Source organism: Anopheles coluzzii, chromosome 2, assembly GCF_943734685.1.
Source record: "Anopheles coluzzii chromosome 2, AcolN3, whole genome shotgun sequence".
In the NCBI taxonomy this organism is placed as follows: Eukaryota; Metazoa; Arthropoda; class Insecta; order Diptera; family Culicidae; genus Anopheles; species Anopheles coluzzii.
Window position 1 is genome coordinate 21,203,488 of NC_064670.1, and position 18,412 is coordinate 21,221,899.

The window sequence follows — 18,412 nt, forward strand, 5'->3', positions numbered from 1 at the left end:
GCTAGGGAGATATTGATGTTTTGTTGTTGCTGTTGTTGCTCCCCCCGTGAAACAATTGCGTCGTGTAATTTTTCATTCACCGCATGTAACAGATTGCGTTTCGAGTGAGCCGTGGTGAACAACATCTCCAGAGAGGAGAATTGGCTTTTACTGCTTTTTATCTGGGAAAAATGCTTCTGAAATCTTTGCAAAATGTTCGGAATGCGTGACATCAAAAGTGAGTCCTTAAAACATAAGATTGGACGTAGAGATTTTAAAACGCCTGTAGAAACACGAAGGCTCAGGCCGAACGGAGGGCGTACGAAGCACCCCGATGGAAAATTGCACATTTGAAGCCCAAATATTTACGACAGTTCGCTTTGTTTCATTATTTGTATCATCTCCTGAATGTTGAATAGATGATCATTGGAGGAATAGGATGTTATGGTTTTGCTATACTCTGCTCGTTGCGATCTACTGGAGAGCTTTCCAAACTAAATATAAAAGATACCAATCGATCAACTTGCGTCCGTATTGCCTTTGATAAATTAAAATTAAAATGGATTCATTTTCAGCCCTAACTATACACCTTAACTTAGAGTGATTTATTCAAGCGCTATTTACTACACCATTTATCATCCGTTAGTGACCTTTGCAACCGAGCAGTAAAAGTAAGCGAATAAATTGCCGTTTGCACTTCGATTTGACCTAGCCACGAATTCAATTATTGCTCTCGATTGGATCTACGGCCAATGACGTTGGCTGTAACGAATCAAACAAATGACCCACCGCACACCTACGTTCAAGGGTTTGCTTTCGCCGATCTAACTATGCGACAGTATCGCTACAACCTGTGAGCTCACTAACTAGAACATTCGCTGGGCAGAGAATAAACAACGTTATGGTTTTTTGGTCGTCTGTATACGCTTGGGACATTTTTTCGCCCAGATGCACGATCCACCGATGGCGCGCCGTACGTAGTTCTTCTTACAGAAGCAGCCCGCGACGCAGACGTTGGTACAGTCGGCATCGGGCTCCGGTTTGGAGCAGGTTGGCTCGACGCAGGGTCCACAGCAGACGAACTCCTCGTTCTTGCCGCATGCTGTAGGAAGCGTGTGAACAAAAATGAAACAAGCGTTAAACGCGTGGCTTTAGAAGCGACAACGACCCCTTTTTATAAAACACTTACTTCGCTTCTCCAGACAGGGATCGGATGATAGAAGACTGAACGATCGTTTCGCTAAAGCGAACGGACACAGTGTGAAAAGCAGTAGCAGCAGCAGCAGCAGCAGTACAGTGATTTCGCTTTTCATCGTGTGCAGCACGCTCGACAGCAGCAGGAAAATTGATGACCTTTTTTAGCGCCACGCGGCACATCGGTGTGTTGGGCGCCAACCCGATAGAACAATTGTGCAAATAGAAGGAAATATATGGTGCAAAATGGTGCACAGGTACATACAAATCCTTTCCTAAAAAAAATATGTCATTGCCGTGAAAGCGTTGCGTTGTTTGGATGACGAGAAGCCACAAAATAGGGAAAATGTCAGACAGGACGTGTTAGTGCCAATAGTCGAATGCATTCGCGATGGCTGCTCTTCGGTGAAAACGAATTATTTCTTTCCGTTTTGCAAAGCACGTGCACATATCGAAGCTAGAGGAGAAAAAACACTCAAAAAAGAACGGTAATTTTAAAAATAGTTGCGATGGAATGCGTCGCCCGAAGCGCTGTCGTTTGCGCAATCACGTGTCAGACGCAGAGGAATGTCAAAAGCTTCGTTTTTTTCCTGCTAAAAGTACACGCAATCGGAAAAAAAGGAAAACCCCAACAAAAGCTCTTTTCATGCATTTGGCTTGCTTCACCCAAATTAATTGCACCTCAACGCCGGCAAAGCGATGGGGCATGCGAAAAGAAATAAAAAAAAAAAAACGAGATCAAGATAAGCATTCTCGATCGGGCGCCACGGTCCACGGTCCAAGAGGCTGACCTGAAATTCATTAAAAAATAAAACACACATCTCAGGCCGGCTAATTGCATGCACCGAGCGGGTCAACCGTTCATGAAAACCGTTTCTTGGTCAAGAGGAAAGTGGTACAGCGTAGCAAGCAGCCAGGCCCAGCCCCGGCCCGATTGCATTGCGCGCGAGGATCATGAATTACGGCGTATGACCGCGATCGTGTTATGCAATGGTTTCGGGTGTTTGTGCCCACCGGTTGCCGCACATCCCGCGGCACCTGTTTGCACCATGTGTGCCGGTACCGGCTGGTTTGCGCTACATGGCGCAACCCAATCGGCAATGTTTGCTTCTTCCCTTCTCGGCTTCTCGGCGACGTTCGCGTCAATGCGCCAGTGAAAGCGTTTTGTTTGTCTGCTGAAAAGCTTGCAGCTAATGGCAATTCGTTTAGTGTATGGTTTGGTGAAATGAACTTTAGCATGTTTGCGTTTGAAACGAACCAGCAATGGGATGAAAAATCAACAATAAAATAAATAAAATGCATCTGATTCCTTTCGAAACACCCAACCGTGTTGAATGCTCTGTTGCAATCGCTATAAGTATAGTGCATTAACTCCAATTAAATTATACGCATGCATTCAGTAGTGTACTGCTCTAAACGTGGGATAAAACAAATCAAAAACACATAATAGAACAAACGTTAAAATAACTCATTACAACTGCCTTGCCGCAGTGAGCTGCCGTTCAACGACGATGCGGGTTGCAATGAATCAGCTTTTCAAAACATTTGTCTAGAAGCGCAGCACGTGCACAAATAGAAACACTACGAACAGCTTTTGTAGTTGCAATGTAATAGCCCATATGTTTTGATATGTGGTTCACTGTGATGGAAAATTGAGTATTTACGTAGAGCCAGCATATTTAAAATATGAAGCATATGATTTATCCACAATGCTTTCTTTTTGATTTTGCTGAATTCACAAAAAAAAAACAATTCTGAAATAATTGAAACCGTTGATCAAGGCATGTGGCGCTGTCATTTACAATACCCCTGGAAAAAAATCGAATAAACATGTATGTGATACGAATCACAACATTGGTTTAATGTTTTTCGAACGGCAGAGAAAATAGTATGGCCACATACCCTGGTAAACTTTTAAATTAAACCTTCGGTTAAAGCTTTGGCGCAAACGAAATAACCGAATTCTAGGTATAGCTTTGAAATGTTCCTGCGGTGTTGCGCGTAAATATTGAATCAGCCGTCCCATACTTGCAAAAGCTAGCATTTTCGCAACAGCAATCCCCACACGAGGAAAGACGAAAACAAATTTTGCACAAGTTGGTTTAGTATTGCTATTCTTTAATAAAAACCTTCATTGCATGTATGTGTGTGTTTAAAATTAAGCTGCATATTAGAATACATAGAATTGTGTACCGTTAAAGGTACTATCTAATATTTTTAGATTTTTTTTAAATTGTAACAAGAAAATATGGAATAATAAAACTTATGAAATGATACAGTGATTTGCAGGGTTAACCATAATTTTGGAACGCTTTATGGGCAGTGAATTCTACCGTAGAGGTGTTCCCCAAGAACTAGAACCCAGCGATTTGTTTCGTTTATTCTAAAAAACGAACAACCTACGTTCATCTAATAAATGTTTATCGTTTATTTATAAATCATAATGTACTGAGTTGTTCATAAAAAGAAGTTCTACCCGTCAAAATGAAGAGCTTACGCCAGGCAGCTCATTTCACAATAATGAATGTGAACCGTATGACCAGGCCGTTCACAAAAAGAACTCGTTTTTCGTCGAAATGCAGAACGTCCTGGTCCTAAATGAAAGAACTAGTAAATTCACGTTCATGAAAATGAATCGAATTGGCCAAGCTTAATTCTACGTACAGGCTCATTTAGAAACCAATAGCAAAAGGGAGCCGTCCACCATTAGAGACAAAACATTCTAGCAGTTTTGTAAACTTTTTTTTTGCAACAATTACACAAAAAAACTAAACAAAATGGCTATTCTGAACGGAGGCTGGTATGATTTTAAAGTCATTTTAAAACAATTATTTCGGCTCTCTAACATCCCGGACGTAACAATCTGATCTTCGTTCTAGTTGCGTTTATCGACACGCATCATCAGATTTGGAAGATTGCACGATACAACCCTTGCGCACAAAATGATTGAATTGCATCACAATGTGTTGAACACAGTGTAAACAGGAAGGAGTTCGATTTCAATGTTCTGTATGTTATTGTATATGTTCTTCGTATTCTATCATCCCATCTTATGACACCTTCGCTACATGCTGATGGTGTGTACAATTTCAATCAATAAGCCGTGGATTAATAACCCTTGCTGGAGCGGAATGTGTCGTTACACTGCTGGCAGCCGCGGGCACTGCTTCGGTAGAACGCATGGTCCATTCTTCGTCACCCGTACGTAACCCCGTCGGCACTGGCAACCGCAGTAGCACGATCGTCGGCACACTTCCGTGGATATTCCGGAGCAGGTTATCTGGTTGCATGTTCCGCACGCTTGCAGTGCCTCATTCCGTCCACATGTAGCTGCGATGGGAAGGGAGACCAGACGACAATAAAACAGATGCAACAGATTACAATTGTAACATTCCGCATCTCCACCACTCTACCTTCTACTCACTTATGGGACACTTAGCTCCGGGAGCTACCGGAATTAATCCTTTCGAGGGCCGCACGCTGCTGCCGGTCGTGCTATGCCGGGTAACGAATACACCGGTCGTTCCGTGGTGGGTAGCGTTTCCACCGGTCGTTCCGTGCCGGGTAGCGTTTACACCGGTCGGGTAGCGTTTTACGGTGGTTTGAGCAGCACAGATACTGCACCCGGCAGCAACTATTAGAACGATGCTCCAATTCATCTCGGCAGACGGATGCGCTGAAGCGATGCTGATGCTGGAGGACACAATCGGTTCGGAGCAATACAGTAACCGTACAGTATCGATTGTCAAACCGAACACAGCGCACACACACGCCCGGAGCAGATTCACACTTCAGCTGAGCAAATCGGTAATCGATGTCTGTTTGCTTTTGGAATGGCGAAATATGTTCCAAAGCGTGTGCGGGTGACGATTGCGGGGAAGGGAAAATTCAGCACGTAAGTCTGTCATTTGCAACAGATTTTTACCGAACGAGCTGGACGATCGACTCCAGACTTTAATGGAGATCGTTCTTTAAGCTAGTTGCATGTTCAGCATTCGCAAGTATATTCGAGTGGCGACGAATAGGAATGGCTTTGCCGGACTTTTACATACAAGCAGGCACCAACCTTATCGATGGAGAATAATAGTAGATGGATATTTTAGTTGCAGAACAAACTTTGTGTCAGAGACAAAACCAACTTTATCCAAGGTGCTTTATTGCGACTGGGAAAAAGCAATGCTAGTCTGGATTTCTTTACCGAGCTCACTACCCATCATGAATACGTGTGTGTGTATGTGTCATTGCTTTCCTTGTGTGCTAAAATCAATTCCTCCCTTCGAGGTTCTCCGTGAAGGAACTTAACACTTTTATTCATACCAGTGCATCCCATTCAGCCTGGTTTGGAGCTGATGGGGAAGCGTATGCCAAACCCGTGGCCAGGAAGGTATTCTCGTGAGAAAACTGCAGCTCCCCAAGCGTGCAGCCTTTGATATAGCTGCTATCGACAGTTCATTTACATACCAACGTTGAGCTGAACGTTCAAAACAGAACATTTCACACTGGTGAATCGAAAGGATATCGCATGGTGTTTGAGAAAAATGGTGATTTCTTGCATTTGGTTTGGTTTTAGCTTGCTTGCTTTCCCTTTCTTATTATCTCCCTCTGTCTTTCTTTCTCACTCACTATTGTTACACAAAATATGTAGATATATTCTTATGGAAAAATGAAGAGAAACGATAACAGTATGTTTTGTCGCAGCTGTAACAAAAACTCCCCATCATTTTCACAATGGTGATTAAACCGCTGGAAAGCAAACGTTTGCCTCGAACATTGGCTTTAAAATTCGTTCGTTAGTTTTAATGCAGAAACCCCAATACCGCACTCTCAATTCAACAAACCGAAACCAACCACAGTTTCATTGGAAATTGGTAGAAATAGAAGTTTAGCTGAATGGTGAACCATTCGCTACGATTCGAACAATTTTACCACATTTTGTACCAGGAAGCAGTCTTCATTCAATCATTGGCATGTTTTACGCAGAAAACTAGAAAAATGAAGTTTGTAGCCTGTTTGCGCGAAACGTTAGTCGGTCTGGTTGCAATTTCCGTACTGAATTGACAGTTGCGTTTCACCATTTTTGGATATTTGGACAACAGTCTACATGTTACAATCGTACTTCGCAATATTGTTTTTTATTGCCTTTGTATGCTTGTAAATAACTACCACAACTCATTCGGCCTAAGATTTACTAAATTGTAAGGAAAAATTAAGCTAGATTTGAGGGAGCTTTCATTTTTTGTGATATTTCAACTGTCAAAGTTAATTTCTTGTAAAATTTTCGTCAAACTCCCTCTTTAGCACATCAAACTATTGAGCTAACTATGCTGACGGTAAAATACATTCCAATGAACGGCTTTCCTTTGTATAATAAATTCAATAAATTGCAAAACATTATTTTGAGCAGTTTCTATAATTTTCAGGTGTGCAAAAATAAAGAAAATTGGTTGACATACTTTCAACAATTAAACTTTTGCCATCAATTATCAAAGTTAATATCGAAAAAGCTAGTTGAAATCGTAAAACGCTCCATTAATGGAATAGTTTTTTTTACACGGTAGCATGATGAACGTACTAAATTTACCGAACCAGAAACAACCGATTATGGTTTTCCATAGAATTTAACATCCCGCACACTTGGCCATGACGCTGGGAAGTAACGAAAAATCGATTACTTTTACCAAGCCCGGAATGTAGATTAATGAACCAGAATTTATAACAGCATTCCACGCCGAGCGCTTATTATGCCGGCTTCGCTGACCGAGGACACAGTCGAAGCGGGATGCATTTGCCGAATTCCGTTTCTCGCACGAAACCCTTCTTACAGACGCAGCCGGACGTACAGCCAGCAGCACACTTGGTAGTCGTTGGATTGCAGGTCCTTTCCGGGCAGGGTGCACAGCAGCTGAACAGTTCGAATTGCTCGTGTGAGAACGAAGGAAGGAAAACATTAAGCAAGGGAAGGAGCATGTCGGAAAAACTATACAGTGTGCACTTGGACGGCAGCGAGAAGCTTCCAGATAGCCAGCGTACAACAGCGTTTGAATAAACAGTAGCACCAACTTCGATTTGATTGATTGAGACTAATCAGTGTCACGTCTGTACGGTTTTTATATTCCAAATGCTCTTCTCCGGCGTTCACAACAATTAATACGAACGCAAAAAAAGAGATGAAGTAGAAAGTTTTCCAGGTTTAAAGTCGAAGTCAGATTCTTGAAAATGGCGTAAATGTGCTGCTGGGAAATTCAATATTTTCCTGCACTGAATAGCGCTTATGTTGTCCAGCACAATTTCAGCCGTATTTCAGCACAAACTACAAGTTCTTTCATTTGCTGCGCATTCAAAAGCCTATCTGGGCAGGGTCCTCAAATGCAGCAGGGTCAGATAGATAAAAGTGTGTAGGGAATAGTTATACTATATTTTACAATTATACTCCACTGTCGACACATCGTTGCTGCTTGCTAGACGTTTACCGTAGCGGCTCGGTTACATGCCGCACGTGTCCACTGGAACGCAGTTGCCGAACTGCGTTTCTCTTACGAACCCCTTTTTGCAGACGCAACCGGGCAAGCAGGACGTCTGGCATTTGACGGCCTCCGAGATGCACGCCTTCTGCGGACAGGGAGCACAGCAGGAATACACTTCATTCTTGGGACACCGGCCTGCGAATGTAACGAAGAACGTAATCGTGAATGTTGCAGTTCAAATTGGGCCCCCAACAGCACTATACGTACGATGGACGCAGCGACTCGCCTCCAGGCTGCCGATAAACAACAGAACGGAAAACACTAGCAAAAGCTTCATTTCTGGGCTGGTACTGGAAGTGGATCCGTATCGCTCCTTGTCTGCGTTTTATACCCAAAAGCTCATGCCCTAGCCGTGCGCAACTGAGCAATCGGCGGAAAGCTGTAAATACGAAATTCTGAGGAATGTTTTGTTTTCCTTCCTACTTTGAGGGTTCGGAGATGTTATGTTTTCTTTTCAGGCCTTTGAAATTGCTCGGCAAGCGAGGTTCAATATTTGTCTAGTCGGATACAGATCCGATGGGGCACTGTTGCGTTGCTCGACTCGGAAATGTAACATTAAGAATTGGTTGAATTGGTAGAAGTAAGCATCAGTAAGCATGAGAAATATGGTTAGGTTCAATTTCGAAGAGCAAATGTTTGTTTTGCCAAAGTAGTTAAAATGTCTTTAGTGTGCAAATTGTAATTTATTGGATCAATGAACATACCACCAGCTCGTCACCGGGCCGATAGTTGAGCTTCAGTTGAACTCGTCACCGAAACCAACCAACCGTAAACTTAAATGTAGCTCTCGCTTGAGGGCCAATGTCAATCGGTCCAGTTGTGAGGAAATGAGCAAACCCCTGGGACAGTATGGCTATAATCAGAGGGTTACTTCCATCGGTGAAAGCAAGATGTAGGTATTGGTGTAGGAGAAGTGCATTATTATACCTGAATAATTTTAAGTAAGGCCTAAGTAGCATCGACGTTTCATTAAGTAGGATTCGCCGAAAATTATGTGACGTTCCGCGATGCCAACATTGACACAGTTGGTATTGGGCTTTAGACACTACAGCTCAGGCTGCCACGAAACATGATAACCACAACAGATAAAGGTTTTGTTCTTGATGCATGTTCTAGAATAAATATCGTATAATGACAGAAAACAAACTTTTGGATTTTGAATATGGAATATGGCAATTTGCTTCTTAGATTATATAATTTTGAATCAATGAAAAATAGGATGCGGAGCCTTATCAGACGCGTTTACACAATTGTGCAAATAGAAGAATTGCTTAGCGTAACGTTTTCAAGGCTGGAAAGCTGTAGACATTATTGGTCAAGTTCATTGAGTTCGTACAGTATTCAGGGCAGTCAACGCGTCTACGTTTGGTGGTCTAATGGCACCCGAACGCCGCAGCTACAACTACAGCGCTGAACGTACCTAAAGCATAGTGCTTACCGGGTATTAAAAATAATTTGTTCTCGATAGTAGGAAGTTTGCTGCGACAATCACAATAATGAGCGAGCGTTGTTGACCGACACGCAACATAGATTTAGAAAATCATACATGATTGCAATAAATACAATGGTTTGAGGTATAATCTGATTTCGATTACATTTCTGCCAACGTGTTCTTTGAGGTGTTTTTTTTTTGTAGTCAAATTATATTAATCATTTTATATTACGCAGAGTAAACACAGTAAATGATGGCAGTTTGCAAGGTAACTGACGGCGTTTAAAATAATGTAAAGCATGCAGTAATTGTGGTTTGAACTTTTGTTCTAAATCTTTTGTGCTGATAATATTTTTAATTTGACGTTACTTCAACTGATTAATTAACCAAACGCTTTTGATGAATTTTGATTATTCAAAGCCAATCGGTTTGTTCTGCCGCTCCCTTTTTCATTGCATAACGGATCAGTAGCTGTACAGATAGAATCCGGTGCAGTTCGTTTGAAGTGACGGTATCGTTGGTTGTTTGGACAGTTGCAGAACATTACATCAGAAATTCTGTTCGCCATTAAAATGTACTTTTCCCCGTGTGCCTTCCTTACCCTTGTTCGCCTGTGACACTTGTGTCAGATTCCAATTAAAACTGTGACCGACGTTTTTAAATCGCATCTGTTTTCTCTTATTTTTTTTCTTCTATTCCTTCCTGCCAGCCATCATCCAGCACCGAACGCCATGACACTGCGGATCCTGCTGCTGGCGGGACTGCTGGCCGCATCCTGCTGCTCGGGGGCCGACATTCTCATGATCACGATGGGCGGTACCAAATCACACAAGATCCCGTTTTTGGAACTGGCCAAGGGTCTCATCCCACGGTAAGTAGTCTAACGAACAGCGCGGCAGTGGTTCTCATTGTTACCGGGCGTATGTTCGTCCGTTATAGACAGAATTTAGCCGGTTCCTCTTCCCACATGCGCCAGGAATTGGATTAGCAGGATCAGGTGCACTCGCGGGCGCCTTGTACACCATGGACATGCTCTGTCACTGATGGAATTAAGTATCGTCACTCGGTGCATTGTGGGTTACGTTTTTTTGTTGTTGTGGCAGCACCCTTTACATGCGGAACAACCTGACAATCGGCCGAAGAATCATGGCTAATTGAAAAGCTGCCAGTTAGCGGGATGGATCATGCTAACGATCAGTGTATGAGTAGCACAACAATACACGCACAAAAAAACTAACCTGCTTGACGCTCACAGCTTCGTTATCGTGCATCGTTTAATCCTGACCCTGGTTTTACAGTCACACGTAAAAAAACACGTAATTGCATAATCCCAGCACCAGGAAACTAAGTCACGTTTACAAAGCCAAAAAAAAAACCAACTCGAGAAGGAAAAACAACTTGCATGCACCGTGTGGCAAGCTTACTGGATTCCACGAACGCGTAGCTCACCGTTAGGAGAGTTTTCAATTAGCATACGATTTTCAAACGTTTGGATACAGGGGATAAAGCTGTTGTTGTTCCGGCCTTTCCCTGGCAGTGGTGATACTATGTTAAAAGCAAAAATGAGTTGTAACAGTATTACACGCTATAGCAAAATGACCAATTAAAGAGTTCCGTTCAAATCATACCTATTTTTGTGGTTTGGAATGAGATATTACAGGGCAATATGGTTGGTTTGTCACTCTTAAAATGGGGTAGTTTGTTCATAAAAAATGGTCAAAATAATTTAAGATTAGTAAATCAATTGTGTATAAAGTATTTAAGCAAAAAAGAAAAACAAGTAATAGAATAACACGTTGAATCAGATCTAAACTTTCAACGTTTTATGGAATATAAAATGTCAAAACCTCCTTCAACGTTGTTACTTACAGCTGTAATTTTCTGTCAAGCAAGAGAAGCAAGAGTGAGAAAAACTAATACAAACTAGTATTGAAACAAAGAAGCCCTTCCACTTTGAAAGTTCATATTTTCTCATAAATAATACAGGCCCGATTATGTTTACATTCTAATTAAAACCAACCAAATTCCGATAACAACCACCCTGCAAAGACTATGTCGCTAGCGTGGTTGATGGGTTCTTGTAATAAGGCAGCAATATTTTAAGCGTTGGTTAAATAGAAAGGGTTCGATCGGTGAAAATAGATTAAATCTTCCATTTGCGTCATCGGAGCAGATTTCTTCCCTCGAAATCAATGCCGTGTCGTGTCGTGCAAAATTAACATTACACTACTGGGATTCATTTTTCAGCCAAACCGCCTTTCCTTGCGTTTCACACAACGCAAAACACCAAAACAGAAATCCGCAACCTTTGGAGTGCAATATTTTCGGCAGTAAATGGCTGAATTTAGCTACTACGCTGTTATCACAGTCGATCGGTAGCCACAAATAAACGGTCCAAGTAAATAGCTTTGGTTAATTATTCGCATAAACATATTCCGTAGCTTCCTTGCCATGTTTCAGCGAGCGCTTCATGTCAAACGATCGTAGCTCGTGCTCGGGCAAAATGCTCTATTTTTAATCCACATTTATGTTCTTTTCTTTCCCCTTCCCCACAGCGGTCATAATATAACGTTTCTGAACGGGTTTCCGGCCGACTTTACGCTGCACGGTCTGCAGGAGGTCACACCGTCCGGGCTGGTTGAGTACATCCGCAACTATACGAACTGGGATCTGCTCGGTGCACGGATGCGTGGTGATATGCCGCTGTCCTTGTGGGATGTGTTCCGATTTTCCTGGCAGGTAAGTGCTTTTGTAGTAAGGGTGGATTGTCTAAATGCATATGGTAGTATCTTTACGGCTACAAAAAAAACACACACACACATTGAACATTCGTGGGCAACCTCATTTCTATTCTAATCAACCAGGGGGAAAAATCCAGAAAGTTTACACAAGTTGTCTGTAAAGGTTGTCTGCTTGTTCAAGCTGTTTCGGGGCAATTGGGCAAGCAAAGAGATAGTGGCGAGTTTTTCTGGAGATTTTAGATTCGTTTCAAGCCACAGTATTAGTTCGTACTTCCCATGATAGACATTGTTTGAGGTGGGGTGCGATGGCTCCAAAAAAATGGGAGCAAATGTAATTGTGAAGCGAATTGCAAACGCAAACTGTATGCTGCTGAGTGGCTTTAAGTTGTTCCAGCCATCAGCCAATAACTTCCGCGTTGAAAGCTCAGAATGGACTTCCTTTTCATCTTTTACCGCCGCTGCTAAAAGCTCTGCTCCAGTAGTGATGGCACAGCTTCTTCGGTATACATTTGCCATCCGCGTACTGGCGGACGAATCCCTCCAGACAGTAGCATCCCTTGGTACATTTCGTGGTGCACTTGAGCTGCTTTTGAAAGCACACTTCCTGGCATTTGCCGCAGCACCGCCACTCCTCGTACTGCCCTTTGCAGGGTTCTGTCAAATTGGAGCGTAAATGCACAAGTAAGAAGTTAAAATCATATCGACAGGATTGTAGCGTGAATTGGCCTACCTGTAGGACAACTAACTTCCTGCGACTCTACGCTGGACGTTTCGTTCGAATTGTCTGCCAATGCTGCGCCAGCAGCCAGCAGCAGTGCCGCTCCCAGCAGGACAAAGAATTTCATGGCAAGTTTTTGCGCACTACCCGATGTTTTTGACAACTGAAACAAATTACCAATCTTCTGGGGAATGGTACGTGCGTCTTTATAGTCCCTTTTTTTTGAGTGGCTGTGACCCTGTCTCGGGTGCGCTCAGCTGTTCAAACCAAGGCGAAGATGCCCAGACCCCGACCTGTCTGCACGTACGATAACGTCTCGCTGCCTTGATGATGAATGTGGGTCAGTTATTGGACACGCAATGAAAATGTGTTTCAAGCACTCCGGGGACGCCGGGACTCCATATTGGATGACACATTATATTTATTAGCGAAAGTGTGATTTATTCCACGAGCAAGTCCTCATAGTCGGAAAGAATTGGCAGCGGTGGCCGCTGGCAGAACAGCTTGGGAATGCAGCGACCGCCGGGATACTCTCGGACAAAGCCGCTGGCACAGTAGCACTCGGCGTAGCAACGTCCGGCACAGTCCAGCACGGTACCGTAACAGTTCAGCTGATAGCAGGGTCCACAGCATTTGAACACCTCATCGGGGGGACATTCCTCTGGAATGCAAAAAGAAGGTGACGAAATGTAGCGTGTCGATAAACGTGTTACTAGGTAGCAATTGTAACGGGAGGCACTATATGCAATGATACTCACTTGTAGGAACGCAACGCTGCTCGGGTTGTTCACGCACGGCTGAACTTTCGGTACCATCATAGCTTTGTTTGAGTGCATCTTCTGCGTGTTGAGCTGTCGTGCTGGAAACTAGCAACGCTGCTAGCAATGGAACACAGCAAAGTAGTGGGAGCTTCATCTCGCTGGGATACCGATTCACGGGTGCAACTTCACAGCTTTACCACACAACGCGCTGCTGCGATAACGAGAACGGTCGCGCATCACCTCTCGAGTGCGCTGGGGTCGCCCTTCTATTTATTGAATCCCAGCATAACGTATTCTGGGAAACTATTGCACAAGCTGCACTGTGGGGTGTGTGTTGAGATATAGTTTGATGAAGCGATTTCTCAACGCCCTTGTGTATGTTTGCAGTATGGTATGGTGTCGTATGGGAGGTATGGTTGAGTTCGAGAGTTTTCATTCACTTCGGAACGATTCGAAGAACTCCAGCTACATTCTTCTGAAATAAGTCAATACGGGTAAAGCAAGTGAGATGCATGACAAGAATGCTATTCCTTTGATTACCTCAAGGAACTTCACTCTAATGTTTGCCGTCTGAGCTTCATTATTTTCATTATCACCATCGTCACCATCGTACGACGACACGTTATGAAAACACCAACCTTTGAAGGAGGATCCTTCTTCTATTGGTCAGAATATCTATAGATCCTCACGATATTCAGTCTCCCTGTAACTGTAACTCCCAACTTCAAGACTTGGGGAAGGTTCTACCTTCTACCGTTCTCTGCGTTGCTTTATCCAAGCTTTGGCCAAACTATTGAATGTAATTACAGTATTATCTTCTTCTTCTTTTGGCTCAACAACCGTTGTCGGTCAAGGTCTGCCTGTAACACTTGTAGGGTTGGCTTTTAGTGACTTTTGGATTACCCCCCATAGCAGAATAGTCAGTCCTGCTTATGGCGGCACGGTCTAGTTGGGGCTTGAACCCATGACAAGTATGTTGTTAAGTCGTAAGAGTTGACGATTGTACCATGAAACCGGCTTAATTACAGTATTACAGTATCGTAATATTTCTATGCATGATATCATCTTGCCAAACTTTGGGCTTTATATCAACAATATGAATGAATCAATCTTTAAATTATTATTCGTTTTATTTAAAACAATTTTCTAGATAGGATTCTGCAATGATAACAATATCTAGACTTGTAAATAATCGTGTTAAGTTAGTAAAAAAACGATAATAATGCATTGGGATCGTTGAGATTAAATCAATAAACAATGCTGTGGGATTTTTTACACAGCCAAAGAGCTCGAACCGCCTGAATTGCGGTGCTACCTTAGCTTTAATAATCTATTCAACTCTAACTAACCGTCTCATAAGGATAATGGCGACGATGGCTGTTATTGGGAAAGAGGTTGAGAAAATGATTATCACACACGCACGCCCATAACCCGGAGCACCATCATAGAACGTCGGCCAACCGGTCCCTTTAACGCACCCGTTCATCATCGTCACAAGCATCCATCGTTAAGTGAATACCGAAGAGTAACTCGACCAACAAAAAAAGCGTTCGAACTCTGAAGCCGGCGAAAAGTTAGATCCGAGGGATTTGCAAACAACTCCGTCCGCTCGTACGCAGGGTTAAGGCCATCGTTGGTAGGATGGCCCGCTACGGCTGACCAGAGTTACTATGTTACGAGATTCGTTTTTCTACGTTTTTGTTGTTGTTGTTTTGTTGTGTCTCGATGCCATCCTGCTCCACTGTGCGCTGTAGTGTTCTGGCCACGTGAGTTCAATTCCTACAAAGTGGATCTTGAACACGGCGCTTTTCACTCTACAAAACATTGTTTCATAAAGGCTCGTTAGTGTAGAGCGCGTGTGGCAGCGTGCTTCGTTAGGTGTACTGCTTTTTTGTCCTTTTACCCTGTCTGCTAAGCCATGTTTGGATTTAGATTTAGCCGTGGGTTTAAGGGTGTTAGCATACGGCATTCAGAAGGGTGCAGCTTTTGACTTCTTCGCATGCTGGGTGTGAAAAGATCATATTTTGACGTCAGAACGGTGAAGTTGGTGTCGATTGCATCTTATATAAAAGACGGGAAAACCAATTGCTTAGTGACGATTGTTAAAGTGTTGCAGTCTTTATATCATCCTTTATCTTCCTTTTCTTCTCCTCCCCTACTTACAGATCTGCGACGCAACGCTAGAGGACAAGGAAACGATGGACCTGCTGGGGCGTAAGTTTGACCTCATGATCTTGGACGGCGCATTCCCGGAATGTGCCCTCGGGCTGGTGTACCGGCTCGGCGTACCGTTCATGTACATCAACACGGTCGGCTTCTACACCGGCACGATGGCTTTGGCGGGCAATCCCGTACCGTACTCGACGACGCCCGCCTTCTATCGCCCGGTGACGGACGACATGCGCTTCTTCGAGCGCCTGTCCAACGCGTTCTACACGCTGGTGGGCGACGTAGTGTACACCGTAAGTAGAGCCACTGGTATTGATTTTAAACCGCAAGGGCCGCGTAGTTTCACCACCAGTAAAACAGTGTAACATTCCTCAGAACCACCATTACGGTAGACCATTTTGTAATACACACATTCGATCATTCGCCTGTCCGTTTAGCGCCAGCCTATCGCCATTCTAAAAGGGCTCACCCTTTCACGTCCAACGCCGTCTGGGGGGTGGGGAGCGCTTTTGCTTCACCTCTCCGTGTAATGGGCTTTCGGGCGTACTGGGTAGTTTAGTGCGGGCCCGCGCAAATGAAACGCTTCAGGTTTCACGGGTCAGTGGCAGGATAATTACTTCACTAATTATTCCCGATCGACATCGATTGGTGCGTTAATGGATCGGCTTTCCAAGCGCACGGTGCTTACCAATTAGGTGCTGGTTAGTGGTGTTTGGGGGAGGGCAGGAGGGATATATAATATTGACTCCAAAAAGGCAAGAAGGTTGGAAAGCGGTGAAGGGAATTTTAGATAATAACGCACCCCACGCTGGGCGAATGATTTGGACAATAGATAGAAAGGGTAAAATGAGGTAATCGTTAGTTAGAATATTTAATCCATCCAATATAAATAGCGCAACACAAAGCCTAGCATAACCTGAGTCTTTCAGCTGAACACGACGATGTACAAAAATTGAAGGATTACTGCTCATTAATGACATTGCGGTGCGTGTGTGTGTGTGTGTGTGGTTCGGCTTTGGTATTAGTTCGCTACTTTTCACCGCATCAATCGGCACTCCGTTTTGTCTGTTTGACTTTTGATCTATGAAACTTTGGAGTTTGAGTTAGAGCTGATGGCATGTTACCAGTAACCGAACCGGGTGCGAGGAAGGTACTGCGGCAAAGCCGAGCTTAGCAAACTGCTGATTCCTTTTAAACGCCTCCATTTAGCTAGAATTGAACCGTGCCGTGCGTAACGCCGAAAAAGGGAGCCATGCGCCCTTGAATGTGATGTCGCGGCCGTGTTTTTCAACGTACTGTACCGGTTGTCGTAGTTGGCAACACTACCCCCACACATGGTCACGAGTACTAGGCTTGGGGCTCGTTTCAGCCGACCTCTCAAACACACTGCGTAAGCATTTCTTGCTAGTCTTGGTCTAGTTTTAGTAAGGCTGGCTTGGAAATGCATCCCCTGCCAATTACCATTTGGCTCGTCCTCTCCGTCACGGTGGACTCCGTCTAAATGACACAAACACACACACGCACTCGATCACCGTGACACGTTGCATGTTTAAGCTCGTTGCCGCCAGGGTTTCGTTCTGTCCGGCGGGTGCAAAAACGCACACACAAAAGTCCGACCGGTTCGGCTGTGTCAAGGTGAGGAAAATCGTCCCCAACTTGCCCCGCCATTGGCAAGGTTCGCCCACTGCACTGCCAAAGCTGTCCACTGAATGCCATCTCGCAGAAAAGGGCGATTACACAGAATTAATTTTCATATCATCTTTCACACTTTTTCACGCTCGCGCGCGTGGCTTTCGGTGGAAAAATGTGGATTCTGGCTGGCAGTGGCAAACCGCGAAGAAACATAAAACCTTGCAAACGCACCCGTAGCGGCATCTTTGCCGCCTTGCATTCTCGGGTAGTAACACAATATTCATAACAATTATCCATTCGTGTGCTATCTCCATTCCATTCTGCAGCCCTCGATGCTCTACCTGCAGCACATGGTGCGGCGCCATCTCGGTTCGGACGTGCCGAACATCTGGAACCTGTCCCGCAACGTGAGCTTCATCCTGCAGAATGGGCAGGCGAGCGTAACGTACCCCCGGCCGCTCCTGCCGAACGTGGCGGAAATCGCCTGCATCCACTGCAAACCGGCCGCCCCGCTGCCCAAGGATCTGGAGGACTTCATTGCCGGGGCGGGCGAGTCCGGCTTTATCTACGTATCGATGGGCTCGTCGGTGAAGGCGGCCAACATGCCGGACCATCTGCGCCAGCTGCTGGTACAGGCGTTTGCCCGCCTCCCCTACCGGGTGCTGTGGAAGTACGAGGCGAGCCCCGCGCTGCTGACGGATCTGCCGGCGAACGTTAAGATTGGCCGGTGGTTGCCGCAGCAGGACATCCTCGGCCACCGGAAGCTGCGTGCGTTCGTGACGCACGGTGGGCTGCTCAGCATGTTCGAAACGGTGTACCACGGTGTGCCGGTCGTGACCATGCCCGTGTTCTGCGACCATGATGCGAACGCGGCAAAGGCCGTCGCCGACGGGTACGCCCTGAAGCTCGACCTGGAAACGATCACGAGCGAACGGTTGGTGCGTGCCATCCACAAGGTGATCCACGACTCTACGTACCGCCGGGAGGCCAAGTAAGTGAAGGAAGAGGAGAATGTGTGCTGCCAACGAGATAATGATGATGCGTTATTCATTCCCCTTTTTTTTACTCTCTCTTTTAACACTCCTAGACGACGGCAGGTTCTGCTGAAAGACCAAAGATCGACACCGCTCGAGACGGCCATCTACTGGACGGAGTACGTGATTCGTCACAACGGCGCATACCATTTGCAGTCGCCGGCACGAAACTTAAAGTGAGTCTAGGCAAGACTAGTCACAAAAACAAACCTAATGATGATCCAAATG

At 44.6% G+C, this 18,412-nt stretch overlaps 5 protein-coding genes across 8 annotated transcripts in view; 1 reads left to right on the top strand and 4 right to left on the bottom strand.

The window, feature by feature from the left end:
- Nucleotides 1-18,412, top strand: part of LOC120950032 (UDP-glucosyltransferase 2) — a 29,175-nt gene that overhangs the window by 9,659 nt on the left and 1,104 nt on the right. For all 4 annotated transcript variants that reach the window (XM_040367760.2, XM_049605306.1, XM_049605304.1 and 1 more), the window contains exons 3-7: nt 9,839-10,000; nt 11,685-11,868; nt 15,515-15,811; nt 17,477-18,141; nt 18,238-18,360. In XM_040367760.2, coding sequence (XP_040223694.2) covers nt 9,861-10,000; nt 11,685-11,868; nt 15,515-15,811; nt 17,477-18,141; nt 18,238-18,360 — 1,409 coding nt within the window. In that variant the 5' untranslated portion in view covers nt 9,839-9,860. The remainder of the gene's footprint in view (nt 1-9,838; nt 10,001-11,684; nt 11,869-15,514; nt 15,812-17,476; nt 18,142-18,237; nt 18,361-18,412) is intronic.
- Nucleotides 489-1,292, bottom strand: LOC120950035 (chymotrypsin inhibitor). Its single transcript, XM_040367767.2, has 2 exons — nt 1,169-1,292; nt 489-1,081 (listed from the first exon to the last, which is right to left on the bottom strand). The coding sequence occupies exons 1-2, from the start codon at nt 1,290-1,292 to the stop codon at nt 879-881; spliced, it is 327 nt and encodes a 108-aa protein (XP_040223701.2). The 3' UTR covers nt 489-878.
- On the bottom strand, nt 3,649-8,041 carry LOC120952280 (uncharacterized). The gene is made up of 6 exons (XM_049605310.1): nt 7,905-8,041; nt 7,670-7,832; nt 6,932-7,051; nt 4,598-4,866; nt 4,379-4,503; nt 3,649-3,767 (listed from the first exon to the last, which is right to left on the bottom strand). The coding sequence occupies exons 1-6, from the start codon at nt 7,972-7,974 to the stop codon at nt 3,681-3,683; spliced, it is 834 nt and encodes a 277-aa protein (XP_049461267.1). The 5' UTR covers nt 7,975-8,041; the 3' UTR covers nt 3,649-3,680.
- On the bottom strand, nt 11,945-12,760 carry LOC120950034 (trypsin inhibitor-like). The gene is made up of 2 exons (XM_040367764.2): nt 12,601-12,760; nt 11,945-12,524 (listed from the first exon to the last, which is right to left on the bottom strand). The coding sequence occupies exons 1-2, from the start codon at nt 12,713-12,715 to the stop codon at nt 12,313-12,315; spliced, it is 327 nt and encodes a 108-aa protein (XP_040223698.1). The 5' UTR covers nt 12,716-12,760; the 3' UTR covers nt 11,945-12,312.
- LOC120950036 (uncharacterized) lies at nt 12,827-14,064 on the bottom strand. Its single transcript, XM_040367768.2, has 2 exons — nt 13,347-14,064; nt 12,827-13,249 (listed from the first exon to the last, which is right to left on the bottom strand). The coding sequence occupies exons 1-2, from the start codon at nt 13,501-13,503 to the stop codon at nt 13,029-13,031; spliced, it is 378 nt and encodes a 125-aa protein (XP_040223702.1). The 5' UTR covers nt 13,504-14,064; the 3' UTR covers nt 12,827-13,028.